At 38.4% G+C, this 16,953-nt stretch overlaps 1 protein-coding gene across 1 annotated transcript in view; it reads right to left on the bottom strand.

Moving 5' to 3' along the window:
- Positions 1-1,249: 1,249 nt before the first annotated feature.
- The window catches only part of CPE (carboxypeptidase E), an 85,448-nt gene continuing 69,744 nt past the window's right edge, over positions 1,250-16,953 (bottom strand). Inside the window, exons 4-9 of the mRNA XM_039876315.1 lie at positions 15,983-16,100; positions 14,448-14,630; positions 10,900-11,039; positions 6,197-6,296; positions 3,649-3,767; positions 1,250-2,058 (exon numbers count right to left, since the gene is read on the bottom strand). Coding sequence (XP_039732249.1) covers positions 1,960-2,058; positions 3,649-3,767; positions 6,197-6,296; positions 10,900-11,039; positions 14,448-14,630; positions 15,983-16,100 — 759 coding nt within the window. The 3' untranslated portion in view covers positions 1,250-1,959. The remainder of the gene's footprint in view (positions 2,059-3,648; positions 3,768-6,196; positions 6,297-10,899; positions 11,040-14,447; positions 14,631-15,982; positions 16,101-16,953) is intronic.

Raw genomic sequence — 16,953 nt, 5'->3', positions numbered from 1 at the left:
ACTCTTGCTTCTATTGTCTACGCGGCAGCCAGAATGACCTTTAAAGCGTAAATTAGATCATGTCTCTTCCTAGCTTCAGGGTATTCAGGGGTTCTAAAAACAAAATCCTAAATTCTCAATTCTGGTCCACAGGGTCCTGCATGATTTCATCCCTGTCCACTCTCCTGGCCTCGACTCCCCGCTTCGCTTCCCACGTCTCTCTGCTTCAGTCATTCTGTCCTTCTTTTGGCCTCCAGCCAGCCACATTGTTTATTACCCCACGCCTTGTACCTGCTGTTCCTTCTACCTGGCAAATACAGTTTAATGTTCACCAAAGACTGTCTTCCTGTCACCCGTGTGATACCTCTCACCCGTGTGCTGCTGGACTCCGTTTCACGGGCTCTGCTGCATTACTGTGGCCAGGAAACCCGCTTCCGGGCGCTGTGACGCCGGCAGACTATTCACCACTCCCAAGCCTGGCCCTTAAGGACGTCCCCAAATGCTCTTCCACGTTCTTGCCTCTCTCCCATCATCCGCAGTGGTCATCCGAGATGACCACCATGCAACCTTGGCAGCCAAATGTAGAAGATGGTAGATCTTCTGTCAGAATGCATCCCAGCATGACTGTGGGCAGAAAAGCCATCTTATCTTTCTGTCTTCTGCCCCGTACAGTCGCCTGAGTAAGAAATACAGCTTTATCGTGCTTAAGCCGTTATACATTTGGGAGTCTATTATTCCAAGAGTTAACACTATTTAAAAAACAAAAACAAAAAACAGCCTGTACCTGGAACATTAATCAACCGCACACACACATACACACACAACACACCCCTACACTCAGTCACTCTGCATTGCTCACACTTACTTGCATTTTAGGTCTGGGTTTATATGCACTGACAGTCCATCCCTGAGTCCCCTCATCCAGTCTAATTCAAGTTGCTCTGACACTCTCTCTCTCTACACACTCTTCTTTCCTGTCATTTCGCTCATCACAGTGCATAAGTACATATTCATCTGTGTGGCTATTTAAAGTCTGTGTCCACAACTGAGCATAAGATCCAAGGAATCGGAACCTTTTGTCCACCACAATAATAGACACAGAGCTTGCACTGTGCTTGGCATACAGCAGTCAGTTAATAAACATAAAATTATAGAGAATGAACCAATGAGAGGCCACTATCAAGGGGATACCTTTCCTTTTTTTTTTTTTATCACAAGACCACAACTCTAGACCAAAAATTAGAAAGAATTAAAATACAGACCATGGGAGTATTTTTTTTTTAATCTTTATTCATTTAGAATGCAATTCTGAGCCAATCTACAACCAAGAGAAAACCATAAACTTTGAAGTAGTGTTAACAGGCTGAATAATACAGCAGGATAGTCCCCGTGCGTACAAGCAAGAAGTTAATTTCCATTCCTTTCATAAAACCTCTTGCTAAACATTTACATTTCCTTTCCATCAAAAAAGCATTAACAAGATCATGCTTATATAGCTAGTCAGCACAAAAGACAAATGACAATTTATACTGAACTATTTAAATCTTTCAGTATAATGCTTACAACTCCAAATTACAGCTGTTGACCTTCTCAATGGCATTCATCATGTGACAACATCACCAATTACATTATAAGAACTTTATTCTTTTCAAAAGCTAGACTTACTCAAAAAGTTCTGTATTGTAAATAATGTGGAATATTGCATTTAAGTCTAAGATGCCAAGATCACTTAAATCTTTCCTACAATGCTTTATGTAATATATGAAGGAAAATTAATGTTATATAAGAGAAGAGATAGACCAAGTTATTATATTTTATCTAAGAATCTAATTACTTATTTTAAGTAATGTCTACTAATATTTAAATGATTAAAAAATAAATCAATGTCAAATATTAACTGCACAAAATCTAAAAGAAAACGGCCACATGACATCATACTACATTATATAGATAGAATAAAAGCAGCTGATTAAAAGTTTTTTAAAAATTTAAAGTTTCTGACATCATTTTCCACCATTCCATCAATTCTTCCTTTTCTTCTTCTTTCCTTTCAGAAAATGACTCTAGTTCAAAATCAACCTGAAAGAGAAAAATCAGGAATATATTGTTATAAAAGTGCATATGTACTTTTAAAGCTGGAATTAAAAAAAAATAAATAAGAGCACTTTTAGGGTTTATAGCCACCTAAATTAAAGTATATCCTAAAAAAATCTCTCATGATAAAAGATATTTTCAGGGGGAAAAAAAAAACAATCAAAAGACATTATGTTTGAAATGTGCTTTGATCTAATAGCTTTGTAGAATTATTTAAAAGCAGATTATTTCAAGACAGATTACTTAAAGGCAGTCTCGCCCCCAGTAAAAAGATGTAATCTATAATTAATTTTCTGCCTTTGAATAATCACTGGGCTTCTCCTGTCAATCTTGAATTTTCTCCTGATCGCTGGAGCAATATGAAAGAATGCAGTCAGTGTCCGGCATTCCAAGCCACAGGGTTCTGCTTTCCAGAATTTTGAATCTGCTAAAGAAAGTGATGGCAACACACATCTCCGAACCATCAGAGATGCCAGCGGCCCAGGAACTCAACTCTCCTTGTGAACTGGGCATCCTCGTCGGGCCCATGGAGAATCCACACACTTCTGCAGAAAGGATATTCAAAAGACGCAGCCCCCAACCCCAGCCCCTCCTGATATCTATGCCCCCATCATGGATGGAACTAAAACTTCCCCGATTTGGCTACTGAAACCCCTGGTTATTTAGGAACACGATGACACTCGCTACCTCCTTAAAGTAACACGTGCTAGAAAGGCTAAGGATCGAAATCGTTGAAACTTTCACAACCTGTTTCTGGAGCTGCCTTTTTCCAGGTTTCATTTGCCCAAATTCACCTTTCCATTTTAATATAACACAGCCTAATGTACACATGCACACAATCGAAACCAAAGCACCAGTTAAAAATTCAAGATGTTTCATTTGCAAAACCTAAGCATTGCTACTCCAAACTTTGGGTGCATAAACAAAAGTACAATGAATTCTTTTCAAGTAAGCCTTTTGATTGAAAACCTTGTAAGCCACCACCTGGTTCTGGTAATATATACAAAGATAGTAGTAAAATCCTGCCCTAAGAGAAGTTTTGGTCTCATCGCCTTCACCTTCCTAGGAAAATAAGTGGTATCCACTTAAATTTAGTATAGTTTCTGATAGCGCTTAACATAGAGGGTCTTGCTCTTACAATGTGCTTAATAAATGTTTAGTTAATGCCTGAAATTACTTTGCAGGCATAATTTATTTTTCTAAATACTCACTGAGTAAAGTATTTTACTATATGCTAGAGATAAAAAGATAAATGGAACAGAATCTCATTTCATTGAAATCAATGTGGCAAAAATAAAAAAAGATTAATGTTTTTAGATTTTATTTGATTTTATTGTGGAGCTCTTCGAAAATAAAGAAACAATAACAGAGTTTCATAATGAATGGTATTAAATCAACCAATGAGCACTTGATCAAGTCACTCAACTTTGCTAGGACTTGGTTTTCTCGTCTGTTAAATGGGGGTGATAATGGTACCTACCTTGTAAGGTTATTGTGAAGATTAAATATAAGCCACTTAATTGGGCCTGACACATGCTAAGTATTTAATAAATCTCAGCTGCTATGATCACTTACTCCAACAGCAGGGCTATAAGGAACGGCCACCTTCTTCGTCGTTGCCAGATAGCCCGGAGCCGAAGCTGTAAGCTTGTAGTTTCCTGGTACAAGCAATCTCCAATAATCACCATCCTTCGCTGTGGGAAAACAAAATATCAGATCATAAGGCCCATAAGTGAAATGCATAATTACTCCAGCTAAGGAATACCCAGTATACCTCAGTTCAGCTTCTCCTAGTCCCTATTTCTAAAGTAGATGTTTACGGAATTTGACGAAATTCCTTTGAGAGTGTAAAACTCTCCAGAGGGCATCATTTCCTATAGCAATTTTACAGATATTAACGTTAAATTGTGTGATAAATCTAAAATAATGAATCCCCATAATCACATCAGAAGTAACACAGGTAAAAAGACACACAGTCCCCAAGCGGAGTCATCGGAGCACCTGCCACAATGTTTTGATTCCCTCCAAGCACCTTGCCAAGCAAAGACCTGCTAGGAAGTCTAGATCGGTGTTTCATAAAGTGTGGCCCAGATGGCCGCACCTGAATCCCTGAGGCGCTTGTCTGAAATTTAGATTTCTAAAGATTCAGAATACATGGATGGGTCCAGAGTGCCTGCGAGGAGCTGCATTCCAACAAGTTCTCGGGAGAAGTCTTAAGCGGAGTTACGGTTCACACTCTCACTTCCCACCCATAGTTCCCTCCTAACCTGGATTGGGGTCCAGAGCCCACCAGCGCACTCACTCTCATGCACACACCTTCACCTCATTTGCTTTTCCCTCCTGGTTATTCATGCCTGGCAAATGCCGGCCCTGGATAATTTCCAACTCTCTACTCTATATGGCTGCTCCTGTGTGGCTGCAAGGAGCTGGAGAAAGCACTCACCCATGCTGCCCTGTCTCTAGTTCATAAACAACAACCTTACATAGGTCCTGGTACTGTCCTGCCGTCCTGCCAAGGCCCTCTCTCGCGAGTCTTTCGCTCTCCCATCTTCCTAGATCAGTGCGCATCCCTGGGAAACTCAGTACGATGCAAGTTCTAATTCATTAGCTCTGGAGTGAGGCCTGAGATTCTGCATTTCTAACCAGCTGCAGGGTGACTCTGATTCAGCTGCTGGGAGGGGGCCACACTTTGAGTGGCAAGGTCCCAGGGGACAATTTACTTTCGCCTTTTTCCCAACGTTTCTAACACTTCCTCTTCACCTCGCTCTCAGTGGGTGCTTTACATCTTACTTCACTGTAAAAATAGAAACGATTGGAAAAAAACAAGTCCCCATCACCGTCTCTTCCAACTACCTCTAAATTCCACATCTCCTTTCAGTTAGCGCCCCAGCTATGCTCTTTGCTTTATAGCAAGATTCCGGGAGAGATTTGTGGATATTCTCTATCCCTAGTGTCTCTCCTCCTATTCTCTCTTGTACCTCCCCGATCGAGCTCCCAACACCCCACTGAAATGGTTTGTGTCAAGATTCTCCACACTGGTTCAATCACAAGTTCGTCTGACCTGACACTTTTTAGCCCTCTCTCCTTGAGACACTCCGGGCTTCCAGGACAATGCACTTACTTTTCTCTCCACCTGAGACTCCATTGCTACTTCCTTCCTTCTCATTGCCCTGCCGTCGAAAAGCTGGAGTGTCCCAAAGCCCATCCTCAACTTTCATTCCTTTCTACCTATATTTTTTCCCTATGTTAGATTCTGACATATAGTTAGAAAAGTGTGCTGGCGCTTAGTGGGTCGTTGATAAATAACTGTTGAACGAATGAATAAATGGAAATTTAGAGGACAAATGTTAAATATTTTTTAAAATACAAGTTATAAATGTGGCAGTTAAGAAAGAGGTAATGGTATACAGAGGTTTGGAAAATGAGTTAAAGGTTAATTAATTACAAGGTCTGGAAATATGTAAAGATAGCTAAAAAGGTATTCATTTTGTTGAAAAGATCCCAACAAATGACAGTTAAACTAAAATGAGTGCAGGAGTAGGTAGGTTTGCTAGGAATATACATCATTTGGTCCAAATTAGGCAAACCGAAATGTGGTTTCAACGGAGAAATAACTAACATCAACCTCAATCTTGTAACATTCTGTTTAACCTTGAATAAGTCTGGATTTATCATATGGTTTAAATGAAGAAATGTATGGGAAATCCTAAGACACACGATATTGCTAAATAACCTACTTTCCTACTCTTTTCACTCCTACCAAGTAACTGCTTGTTAGCACCTCTTCATGAGAGGTCAGCAACGCTGGTATTCCAACGACGGAGTTCATTTTCCTTGGCCTCAAGAACTACAAAGAACCGCCAGTGGATGGCACCACCGCGCGGCTCTGGAGATACTTGAGGAAAGGGCGCCATCTGCTGCCCCCAGTGTCTAAATGCAGCAGCCATCCTCAGTAACCACCTGAATGGCTTCCACAAAGGAAATTTAACTAGTTAGATGCCCAGGGAGAGAGAAGGTAAAGAGATACCGGGCATTTAATTTTTTTGCTTATAACTATGATAATAAGTAATCGGGCTCCTGTATGTATTGCTAGAGCCTCCAGATCACGGCAAAGAGCACCCACCGGATGTAATATCGTGGTCTATTCCTTCCACCGATATGGTCGCATTGGCAATTGGGTTACCTTGAAGGTCTCGGACAAAACCTTTTACTCCTCTGTGTATCTATAAAGGTCAAGAACAACCAAGAAAATCATGTTAGAAATGACCCAAAAATCCATTTCATATCAATTAGCTCATTTTCTAGCAAAATACTGTAGATCCCCATTATTTAAGAATCAAAAGGCCACTGAATGTTTCTTGTACTCTTTACTCTGCTATTTCTCTGGTGAACAAATGAGAAGTAACTACCCCCCCAAAAAATTAATATCTTGTTCTGAGTCAAAGAAAGATTTAAGTACCCTCCAAACCACCAAAACAAAACAAAATAGAAAGTCTGTCAAATATGTAAAACAGTTCTGGTCTTGGCACACATCTTCCTATTTTAAATTTGGTCACTTATGATTATCTTATATGGCCTCTCTCAGTTAACAAGAATATTACATTACAGCCCTTCAATACTTGTCCATTATTGGTAGAAAGATATATATTGCAACTACTTAGACATTAACCCATTAACGATATTATTTTGGTTGAAAATAAATGGCGTGAAAGATAAGTACACTTCATAACTGAAAATTGGATTTAGAAAGAAAATGGAAGAGTTATTGAGAATAATCCTCCTAAATTAAGTTGCCATCATCAACTGTTGCAATGCAAACTACAAAAAACAACTCTTTTTTTTTTTATTTTTAAACAATAATTCAACTCAGTATGTGTTTGAAGTGACAAGAGAGTCACTCAAGGGCTTTGTGAAAGTACTACCTCTGCCTCTGGAATATCAAAAGGTAATTCATTAAGCTTGATTACTTAACAATATTGTCCGACTTCCCAAATGCTCAGGTTGCTTCTCAGTCTGGCCCCAGAAAATAAATTTTCTCTTGCTACTGATATTTGAATATTTCCCTACAGCAAGTAGAAGAAGTCTCACGTATCCCTTTGTCCCTGGAAAATAAATTTTCAGTGGTAAAATGTTTATCAAAGAGATGCCTCTGGTTATCGGCAAATTTTTTGCACTTGCTATTATTTTTAAAAAGCAGAATCTCTAAAACTCTATAAAAGTAACATATAATTCTTTTCTCTAAAGGCCGTTTGCAAATGGTAAAAAGCTATACGTACTGTCGGTAATAATAAATGATCATATTATTGGCAACCAGCATAGTGAGAAGAGAATATATTTTTTTTAAAAAAAAAAGACTTTTTTAGGGTCTACTGAATCTTTGACTTCTCCCCAAAATTGATCTATGGATTAGCCAACAAAAATTAAGAGGCTGAAATTTAGCCAATGGACACATGAGAATTTAGCTTTCTGAGTGAAATTCACATAGGGAGAGCCACTGGGGGTCAGAAAAATTGTGGAGATGATTTTATTCATCTTGAGGCACTCTAACCCTGGGATTATCAATATTATAAACCTTAGACACATAAAAGTTTTAAATTTCCTCGCCACTGGAAAATAAGTCAATCAATCACTTCAAAAACATGTAATTCACGGGTATTAGGCCCAAATATACCTAGTTTATATTCATGACTTTATTTTTTCTGCTTCTGCAACCCGACATTATACAGTATGCAGTTTAACAGAAAAATAAGTACATGTCTATAACTGATATGCCAATCGTGGGACACACTTTTCTGTCTGAGAAGTACCACTGTGGTAATTACTCTCAATCAAAGTGTTATGAGCTGTAGCAAATTCCACAGAAATGCAGATTGGAAAACCGTGGCACTTTATGGCTTTTGCAAAGGAAATCACAGAAGTGCAAATTTCACTCATGACTGGAGAAGCTATTTACTACACTTGTCCCTCCTGTAATGCTTTCTCCTCAGATTCCAGGACATTTCAATTGACCAGAGCTAAAACAAAAGAAAACAAACCAAAAAATCCAGAAGATTCTCCACTGTTGCTAGGACTGTTGCTATCAGCAGTCCTTAAACCCTTGTGTATTTACATGTCACCCAGAGAGCTTCCTGAAACGTAGATTCTAGGGTCCTGCCCTGCAAGAAGTGTGCCTGGGTACTGGGACAGGAAACTCAATTTTAATAAGAACCTAGATGATTCTGAAGCAGGTGCCCATGAAATATTCTTTGAGAAATTCTTTGGGAATTTTGAGAACTGGACTATTCTAAAGCTCTTGAGCGAGAGGCTCTTCTTAGCAATCTTTTTATTCTAATTAACTTTACAATTTCAGTTCTAGTCCTTTTAAAACTCTGCAAGAGATTTCCTCTCAACCAGTTACAGAATTAGGTCTGCTAATCACTCTTTTCCCTGAGTTGTAGACTAGTCCATGCTTAGATTTTAGGCCCATGTGTTCAATTACCACCATACTCTGTCTCATTGTCAGCAAAACAATTTCAACGCAGAATTTCTGGCAGCCTTCACTGATCTTTTATCAGGCTCTGAGTCTCAAAACTGGAGTGTTCCATGAAGCATCCTGCATGAGCTCACTGTAAATACCCCTGTTACTGCTTCTACACAGCTTGCACTACAATATCAAGACAGATCTCAGGGATCTGCGGACAAATCAAATTCTCATCCCAAATGGCGAAAAAATAGGACTGTACGGTTTGGTCCCGCTTCTCTCCAGCTTATTTCTATATAAACTGATATAGCTTTTAGATGAATTGATGCATGCCCACCTGTCACCATAAACATGACAAATATCCTCCTCTTTCCTGAGGGCACACATTTGTGTTTCATTTTGTTTTGTAGCACATTTTTTCTCAAGAACCAAGGGAATACTTAAGCAGTAGGTAAATCTGTTTTTAATTATCGATCAGAGGAATAATCATATTGGCATCAACTAGAGTAAATTTTATAGTCTGGCTCCAAGAAGCCTTTTCTGAGGTCCCAGGATTGCATTAGGGACCCTTTTATGTGCGACCATTGCTCTCTGTGGATACCTTCTATTTTAGCACTCATCATCCTCTCTTGCATAGGTATTCGAGTTTCTGAAACCCACTAACATGAAGCCTTCTTGAGGATGGTCACTAGCCCCAGTGCCTCACAGGGTGCTGAGGATGTGGAAGTAGCTCAATAAATTTTTGTTTAAAAAAATACGTAAAATGAAAAGCACTGTATTAAAGAGACATTCTTTAATATCTAAGTGGAAAACACACCAAATAGCCTTGTCTTACTTCTTCTACCCCAAAAATATATTTTTCAGTTAACTTGGCTTAGAAGATTCATCCAAATACAACTCTTCTCAAAGGAGACATTCCACAAGGGTCCCCACCGAGATTGTCAATATGGATAATTATCCTGTTTTGTTGTTGAAAATACCTATGTATGTTTAACATGCAGCAGGATTCCATTGATTGAAAAAATCCTGTTTAATAGGTGGGTGTTTTTAACATCACCGTCAACAGTGGATCTATTCCATGAAAGACTCTTTTGTTAAGGTCTCTTATATGATTATTTGACATTTGTAAAAGAATTTTTAAGCTGATTTTACATTTTTTTTAATGCATTGGATTCATACGTATATATTTTAATGTACATATATACATTCAAAGAGCACTTGTTTATGTCAAATTAGTTTAAAAATTAGTCTGCACTATGAGCTGGCATGTGAAATTAACATCGCTCTACTTGATTTTGGGTGTAAATAGCCGCATTCAGAATGGAATTTGAAAACTGGCAAGGCACTGCAAGCAAAGAACAGAGTCTTTAGGTCTTCCACCGCCATTGCCCCTGACGCCAATGTCTGCTTAGTACAGAGGGGTGGGGTTGGCAAGGGACCGGCCTGAGTTGAGTCTGAGTAGGTAAAGTATTTTATTCTGACAGGTAGTAAGATGCTCCAATATTCTGTACATAGCCCATTGGAGTGGCTACATAAGTGACTCTCAGGTAAAGATCTAAGCTTATATCATGAGAGGCAACATGGCCTGGTGATTCTGAAACTAGACGGCCTGGATGCTGGCTGAGTGACTTCAGGCAAGTTGTTTAATTTCTCTGTGCCTCTGAGTCCTCATTTTTAAATAAGGGTGATGATGATAATGATGATAATGAAAAAGATGATTATGATGAAGATGAAGATGACCATGGTATAACTTCCCTCCTAGAGTTGTTGTGAGGATCAAATATCTTAAGTGCTACATGTAAAGCATATAAAAGAATGCCTGGGAGATAGTAAATGCCCCATAAAGGTAAGCTATCGTTATTATTATTATTACTACCTCAGATTCAGCTGAGTTTAGTGTGAGACAAGTGAGGTGTGTGGGGCACAAAATTTAAAGACACGCTCACTGCCAGTTGCTGACCCCCTACTTGTGTGACCCTAAGAGTGAATGCCTCTTTATCTCCTCGCTGCCTCACTTTCCTCATCCTAGTCCTGGTCCTGCCTGAGATGTCTGACAGGCCCAAGGTGATCCAGGTGGAGGAGGGTCCTAGGATTGCCCTTGCTTAGAGCAATATAAATGAAAATAAGATTTTCATTTCACTAGTCTACAACCCTCCAGTTTAATCAGTTCTCAGTGAATATTCATGAACCGCAAAACCTATGACAAATGAAAACCTATTTGAACCACGACTGACACGTTTTCCAAATGTAGCATCTTCATTTTGGGTCTGACGGATTCCTCTAGAGTGGGCTCCTCTTAAGAGACTATTGTACAGCAGGTTTAAAGGCTCTTAAATCTCCCATGTTACACTAGAGACAGTGTTTACCTGCTCAAGATAGCTAATGAGGGAGTTTTTGTTATCTTCCCAGTAGCTCTTCAAAGTCTCTTCGGGTGGAAATTTTTCACAGCTAAGCTCCACAGTGATCTCGAAGCAGTTGCTGCTGAGGTAATTAAAGTCTTGCATTCCTGCCAAAACACCAAATGGAAAGTCAACAACTGAAACTCTACACAGGACGTTCTGCTGAACTGAGAACCAAGTACAAAAGATGCACCGACCAGTGCATTTTGGCAAGCCTGTGGGAAACCGCAAGGAAAATCACCTACCGTAAGGGCTAGAACACATTTGGGAGGTTATTACTACCTTAGAAGTACAAACTCTCTCCAGTTCTTAAGTAATCATTTAGCATAATGCATTTCTGCGTAGTGTGTTCAAGCCAGCACCGGCCCTGTTCCACAGGACTGGATTCAGCTTCAAAGAAGACGATGGGGGAGTGACATCATCAAAATGTCAAAATAGGAGTTTGCTACCATCTTCCCTCCCTAAAGAACACCAATTTTGATAATCACCCATGAACAGAGTGCCTTTGTGAAAGTCCAGGAGTCCAATGGAAAAGTTCCAGCATACTATTACAGAAAAAAAAAATCAAGACTGGACACATTAAAGAGGGTAGAAGGAACAGTTTCACTTTACTTTCTTTAAGGTGACACAGCTCGGTGCCAAAACAGAACTAATTGGTAACATGAAAACATTCGAAAATATACAACATGCTGGTAGAGGTTAGTATAGAGCCAGATTTAGAGTATTCTAATACTCTAACAGGTGGTGTGTTATCACTTAACTCTAGTATTAAGGTTAAAGAAAAAAATATTAAAAATAACTATAACTACAGTAATTGGTTAATGGATACACAATATGAAAAGATATAAACTGTGACATCAAAACATAACGTGGGCAGAGGGAGGTAAAAGGGTAAAGTTTTTGTGATCAAAGTTAGGATATTACCAGCTTAAAACTGACTGTCATGCGCTAAGATGTTTTATGTAAGCCTCGTGGTAGCCATAATGCAAAAACCTACAGTAGATTCAAAAAAGTTAGAGAAGGGAATCAAAGCATAACACCACAGAAAATTGTCAATTCACAAAGGAACAGAGCTAGAGAGGAAATAAGGAACAAGGCAACTATAAAACAGACAGAAAACAATAAGTCATCACTAGTAAGTCCTTACCTATGAATAATTACCTTAAATGTAAATGAATTAAATTTTCCAATCAAAAGGCACAGAGTGGCTAAATGGGTTAAAAATTAAGACCCAACTATATGGTGCCTGTAAGAAACTCATATCAGCTTTAAGGACACAAATAGGCTCAAAGTGAAGGGACTGGATACCAAAAGAGAGGAGAAGTAGCTATATTTACATCAGAAAATATATAGCCAAAAACTGTAACAGACAAAGAAGGTCATTATATTGTGATAAAACAGTCAATGTATCAAAGTTTAGAAATATCAAAAATATATATATACAGTCAACACTGGAGCACCTAAATATACTAAGCAAACACTAACAGATGTAAAGGAAGAAACAGACAACAATACGATAATCATAGGGGACTTTGATACCCTACTTTCAACAATGGATAGATAGATCATCCAGACAGAAAATCAATAAGGAAACATTTGCCTTCTATACTTTAGATCACATGAGTCTAACAGATAACATAGAAGATACAATCCAACAGCAGCAGTATATACATTCTTCCCAAGCACACATGAAACAGTCTCTAAAATGGGTCATGTAAGTCACCAAACAAGTCTTACCAAACTTAGGAAGACTGAAATCATACCAAACATCTTTTATAACTGCAATGGTATGAAACTAGAAATCATTACAGAAGGAAAACTGGAAAATTCAAAAATATGTAGAAAAATAAACAATATACTCTTGAACAACCAATGGGTCAAAGAGAAAACCCCAAGGGAAACCGAATACCTTAAACAAATTAAAATAGAAACACAACATACCAAAAGTCATGAGCTGCAGCAACAGCAGTCCCAAGGGAGAAATTAATGGTGATACATGCCTCCATTAAGGAAAAAAAGATCTCACAACCAATGACTGACTGATACGGAGCCACCAAAAGCTGGTTCCCTGGCCTCGAGGAAGGACAACCCTAGCTGTGGCTTATGCTCGAGGGCATCTTTCCAATGGCTCAAGACCAGGATAAAGGGCACCTGAGACCACATCCTTGCTCAGTTCTATCCCCTTCCTTACCCCGCCTCCCTCAATCTCATGCAGAGTTTTTCTTAAAGAGCACTCCCTCAATAAATTATGAGCATCTAGATCCCTGACCCAGGCTCTGCTTCTAGAAAAATTGACCTAGGCACTGATTTTATTCACTACATGGAGCTTGAAGAAAGTCAAAGCTTTTTTGATTGATTACTATGGAACATAATCATTGACTATGATTTAAATTATTATTATCAGTATTTTACTGATATAGATCACTTGATATTCTGTATAAAATGTACTATTTGTCCAAAAAAGGTAATTCCAAAGGAATTACTAAAGTTTTATAAAAACTGAAGTATAAAATTACTTCCCATCTCATGTATTTGATACAGCCTAAATCCTAAAATCTGACATAGATCTTATTTCTCAAGCTATAGAGGGGGGGAAAAAAAGCATTATATCTGATCTGCCCTGGTGTAAAATATTAATTAAAACAGGATAACCACTTATCAGAAAGAAAAAAATCAGAAAGAATATTTTCCTTAGGGCATAATTCAACAAAAGAAGCATCTTAAACCAAAACCCTATAATTAGCTGGTGATGCTACTGCCCTAATTCTCTTTTTCTTTTGCAGGTGGGCTCTAGAAAATTGGTTTTAGGCAAAGAGGAAAAAAAATTTCACTCTTCATCCTTGGTAGAGGCAAGTATTATACAACTGTGACTGGTCCAGGTAGCCATAAAAATGGGAGCCGTGCGAAGTCCATGCTGGGCAAAGGGAACCATTTGAACTGCCTTGGTTTCTAGAAGATGCATCCTCTAGCTGCTGTGAAGCAGTGGGCTTTTCCCTTTTCAGACCCCATAAAAGGTGAAGAGCTTCCTGATCTAATAGTACTTATTGTAGTAGTGATTACAAAATAAATATTCCACATCAAAGAATTCCTGTTATCCCATCATTAAAATAAAAATGAAAAGGTATGTGGACCAAGATATGCTAAAGGCCAAAGCCTGCCCTCTAAAATCTACACTTAGCCATAGTCAAAGCAGGACTAAAATAATCAGGATGCTATCTTATTCCCTATGGCTAGAATTTGAAAAGTAGAATAGTTAACAAGGTTCATTTATATTTTCCCACTGGATGTGTTCAGTTCATTTCCTATATCTCTTCAATTAGCCTCTCGATTTTTAAAAATCAATAAAAACAAAACTATACTCAGGAATCATTCATGCAGAAAACTAATTTTCATGGATAAACTGCAGATTCAGTTAATTTCCTAGTGATTGAGGAGGATTGAAGACTCTCTAAATCCAAACGGTAATTATAAAATAAGCCACTATCACATAATCAAAGAGAAAACCGGAAACACACCTCCAGGTACACTGTACCAAGCCGCGCCATTGGTCGTTCCGTCCACAAAGCTGCTGTCATCGTCGTTCTTGCGACACGGTGGCCGATTGGGGTCTGACATGGGGGGGTTAAAAGAGGAGTACGCCCGAGCCAAGCTTTGGAAAATGGCGTCATCTGGGCACGAGCTATATTCATGGGCAGTACCTAGAAAAATAAACCCACGAGGTTAAAGAAATGTACACAGACCAAGGAGCACTGCGTGTTTCCTGCAGGGTGATTCAGTGTCGGTCTCTTACTGATGTATTTTTTTAGCTACATCACAACGGGAAAGGAGTGGAGATTTAAGTACTCGACAGTTATGCCTGGCTTTTAGGTTCTATAACTTCCACTGCTAATACCACAGAGTAAAAATTTGACAGAGTGTACATTCTACTTATGACTTCAAAGTTTCACAAGAAAAGGTGATAAGCTGATAATAAACTGGACCTGGGAAGGCAGTAAGGAGATTTCTGTTGTTAAAATTTTTAATTTAAAAACCATATTTGTAAAACTGGCGGTTATAAAGTAGTCATGGGGATGTAAAGTACAGCATAGGGAATATAGTCAATAATATTGTAATAGTTATTTACGGTGTCAGGTGGGTACTAGACTTATTGGGGGATCACTTTGTAAGTTATATAAATGTCTAATCACTGTGTTGTACACCTGAAACTAATATAATATTGTATGTCAACTGTAATTGATAAAAATTTTAAAGATTTTTAAATGTACTTGTACCAACCTCATAGCCACTATGAACCACTCTCACACATACTTTTCAGTATCTAAATTTAGAGTTTTTAAAAATCTCCTATGTGTATTATGGAAATAAATAATATATTTTGATATACTGTATTCTGAATCGTGTATTATAAAATATGCCAGTGTTTTAAATTTCCCAGCTATTGACAAACCACAAAATCTGTAAATTTTAACATTTCACCGATGACTTTCTTCAAAACTCAGTTTCCAGTATCTAAAATTATCATCCTGTGTTTACAAAGAACTAACTCTTTAAAAGCCCCTGAGAATTGACCCAAAGCAGGAAACGTCTTGGAGCAACAAAAACTAAACTGAAAATATCTGGCTAAAGTTAGGCCTGAACCTTAAATAAAACCTGTTAGAGAAAATCAAAGCACCACTTTCTTCCCCGACACCCCTACAAACAGTTCTAAATGCAGAAGTGTAAGAGAACACTAGGACACACACAGAGATCGACATGGGTCCTGACTGAACACCAAGAGGCTGCCTACATTTTTAAGCCATCTCGTACACAAACTTATATACCGTCCATAATCTTTTCATTTTACAAGGGTCCAAAAGTGATCCTAGTTCGTGATTCTACTTTCTCTCTTTCTCTTGCTTGAATAGTCTGTCAAGATTACACATATGTATTTCTACAGGCAAAATCACTTTATGACCAGTACCTTAAAAGAACATTATAGAAATCATCCCGCAAAGCCTTGTAAAGTAATTGCAAGCCTTAAACGAATTACAGAAGCAAGAAGAACACCTACCACTCCGCGTCTCATCATATGGATAATTGGCCACAAGGTCTCCTCCATGGAGATTGGCAGAGAGAACGAAAGGAATATCCATAATCCAATGAATGACAGCCTTAGTCTCAGGAGCAAGCTGTATTGAAGATTAGAGATTAAAATGATGATGAGTTTGGTAATCACTGGTGAGATCACTTGACAGAAAAGACAGAAAAAGTTAGAAAAAAACTGAAAGCTGGTCAACCACTTTGTGGTTGTTTTCACAAGAGGAAAAAAAAAAGTTTCCTGTATGAGCAGCAATCCCCATGGCTATCTTTTTCAGACTTACAATAAAAAATAAAAAAAAAAAAAAAATTAACTTTAGTGTTTAAATTCCCTTACAAGTTCTATTTTTGTGGGCTGACCGCTTTTCTCTCTTTGAGAACTAGCCTGCAAATCACTCACGAACTTTGGAATATCTCCATCTGATGTTTCACTGTTAATAATAGCTAAAGATAAGACAAGGAGAAAAGAAAACAGTCGAACCACTGTTAAAGAAAAAACCACAGGCCCCAATGGTGTCACTTGTGCTAAAGTCCAGGATACCAAACCTAAATTTAATACCTGACCTGTTGCTATTTCAATCTCTCACTTAACCAACCAGTCTGAAATTTTCTGGTCAAAGACCAGTAAAGTAATCTGTCACGTGGACCCTCTCCATCATGCAAAGAAAGAAGAAGTAATCTGCAGGGGGGAAAAGCTTGCTATTCCCTTCTCCCCAATAGAAGACGTGCTTTTCTTTTGTTAATAGCTCCCTTCCACCACCCTTCTTCCTATAAAAAACTTTCCATTTTGTACAAGTCCTTGGAACTCCCTCTAGGTGCTGAAGGGGATGCTGCCCAATTCACGAATCATTTAATATAGCCAACTAGATCTTCAAATTTACTCTTTTTTAACAAAGCAGAGCAGGGTTCCTTCTCTATGATGGTTCAACTCTAGAAATGTGTGAT

This window comes from Pteropus medius, unplaced genomic scaffold (assembly GCF_902729225.1).
Source record: "Pteropus medius unplaced genomic scaffold, Ma_sr-lr_union100, whole genome shotgun sequence".
In the NCBI taxonomy this organism is placed as follows: Eukaryota; Metazoa; Chordata; class Mammalia; order Chiroptera; family Pteropodidae; genus Pteropus; species Pteropus medius.
Note: the sequence above shows the minus strand (reverse complement) of the source record. Positions and strands in the feature narration are given on the sequence as shown.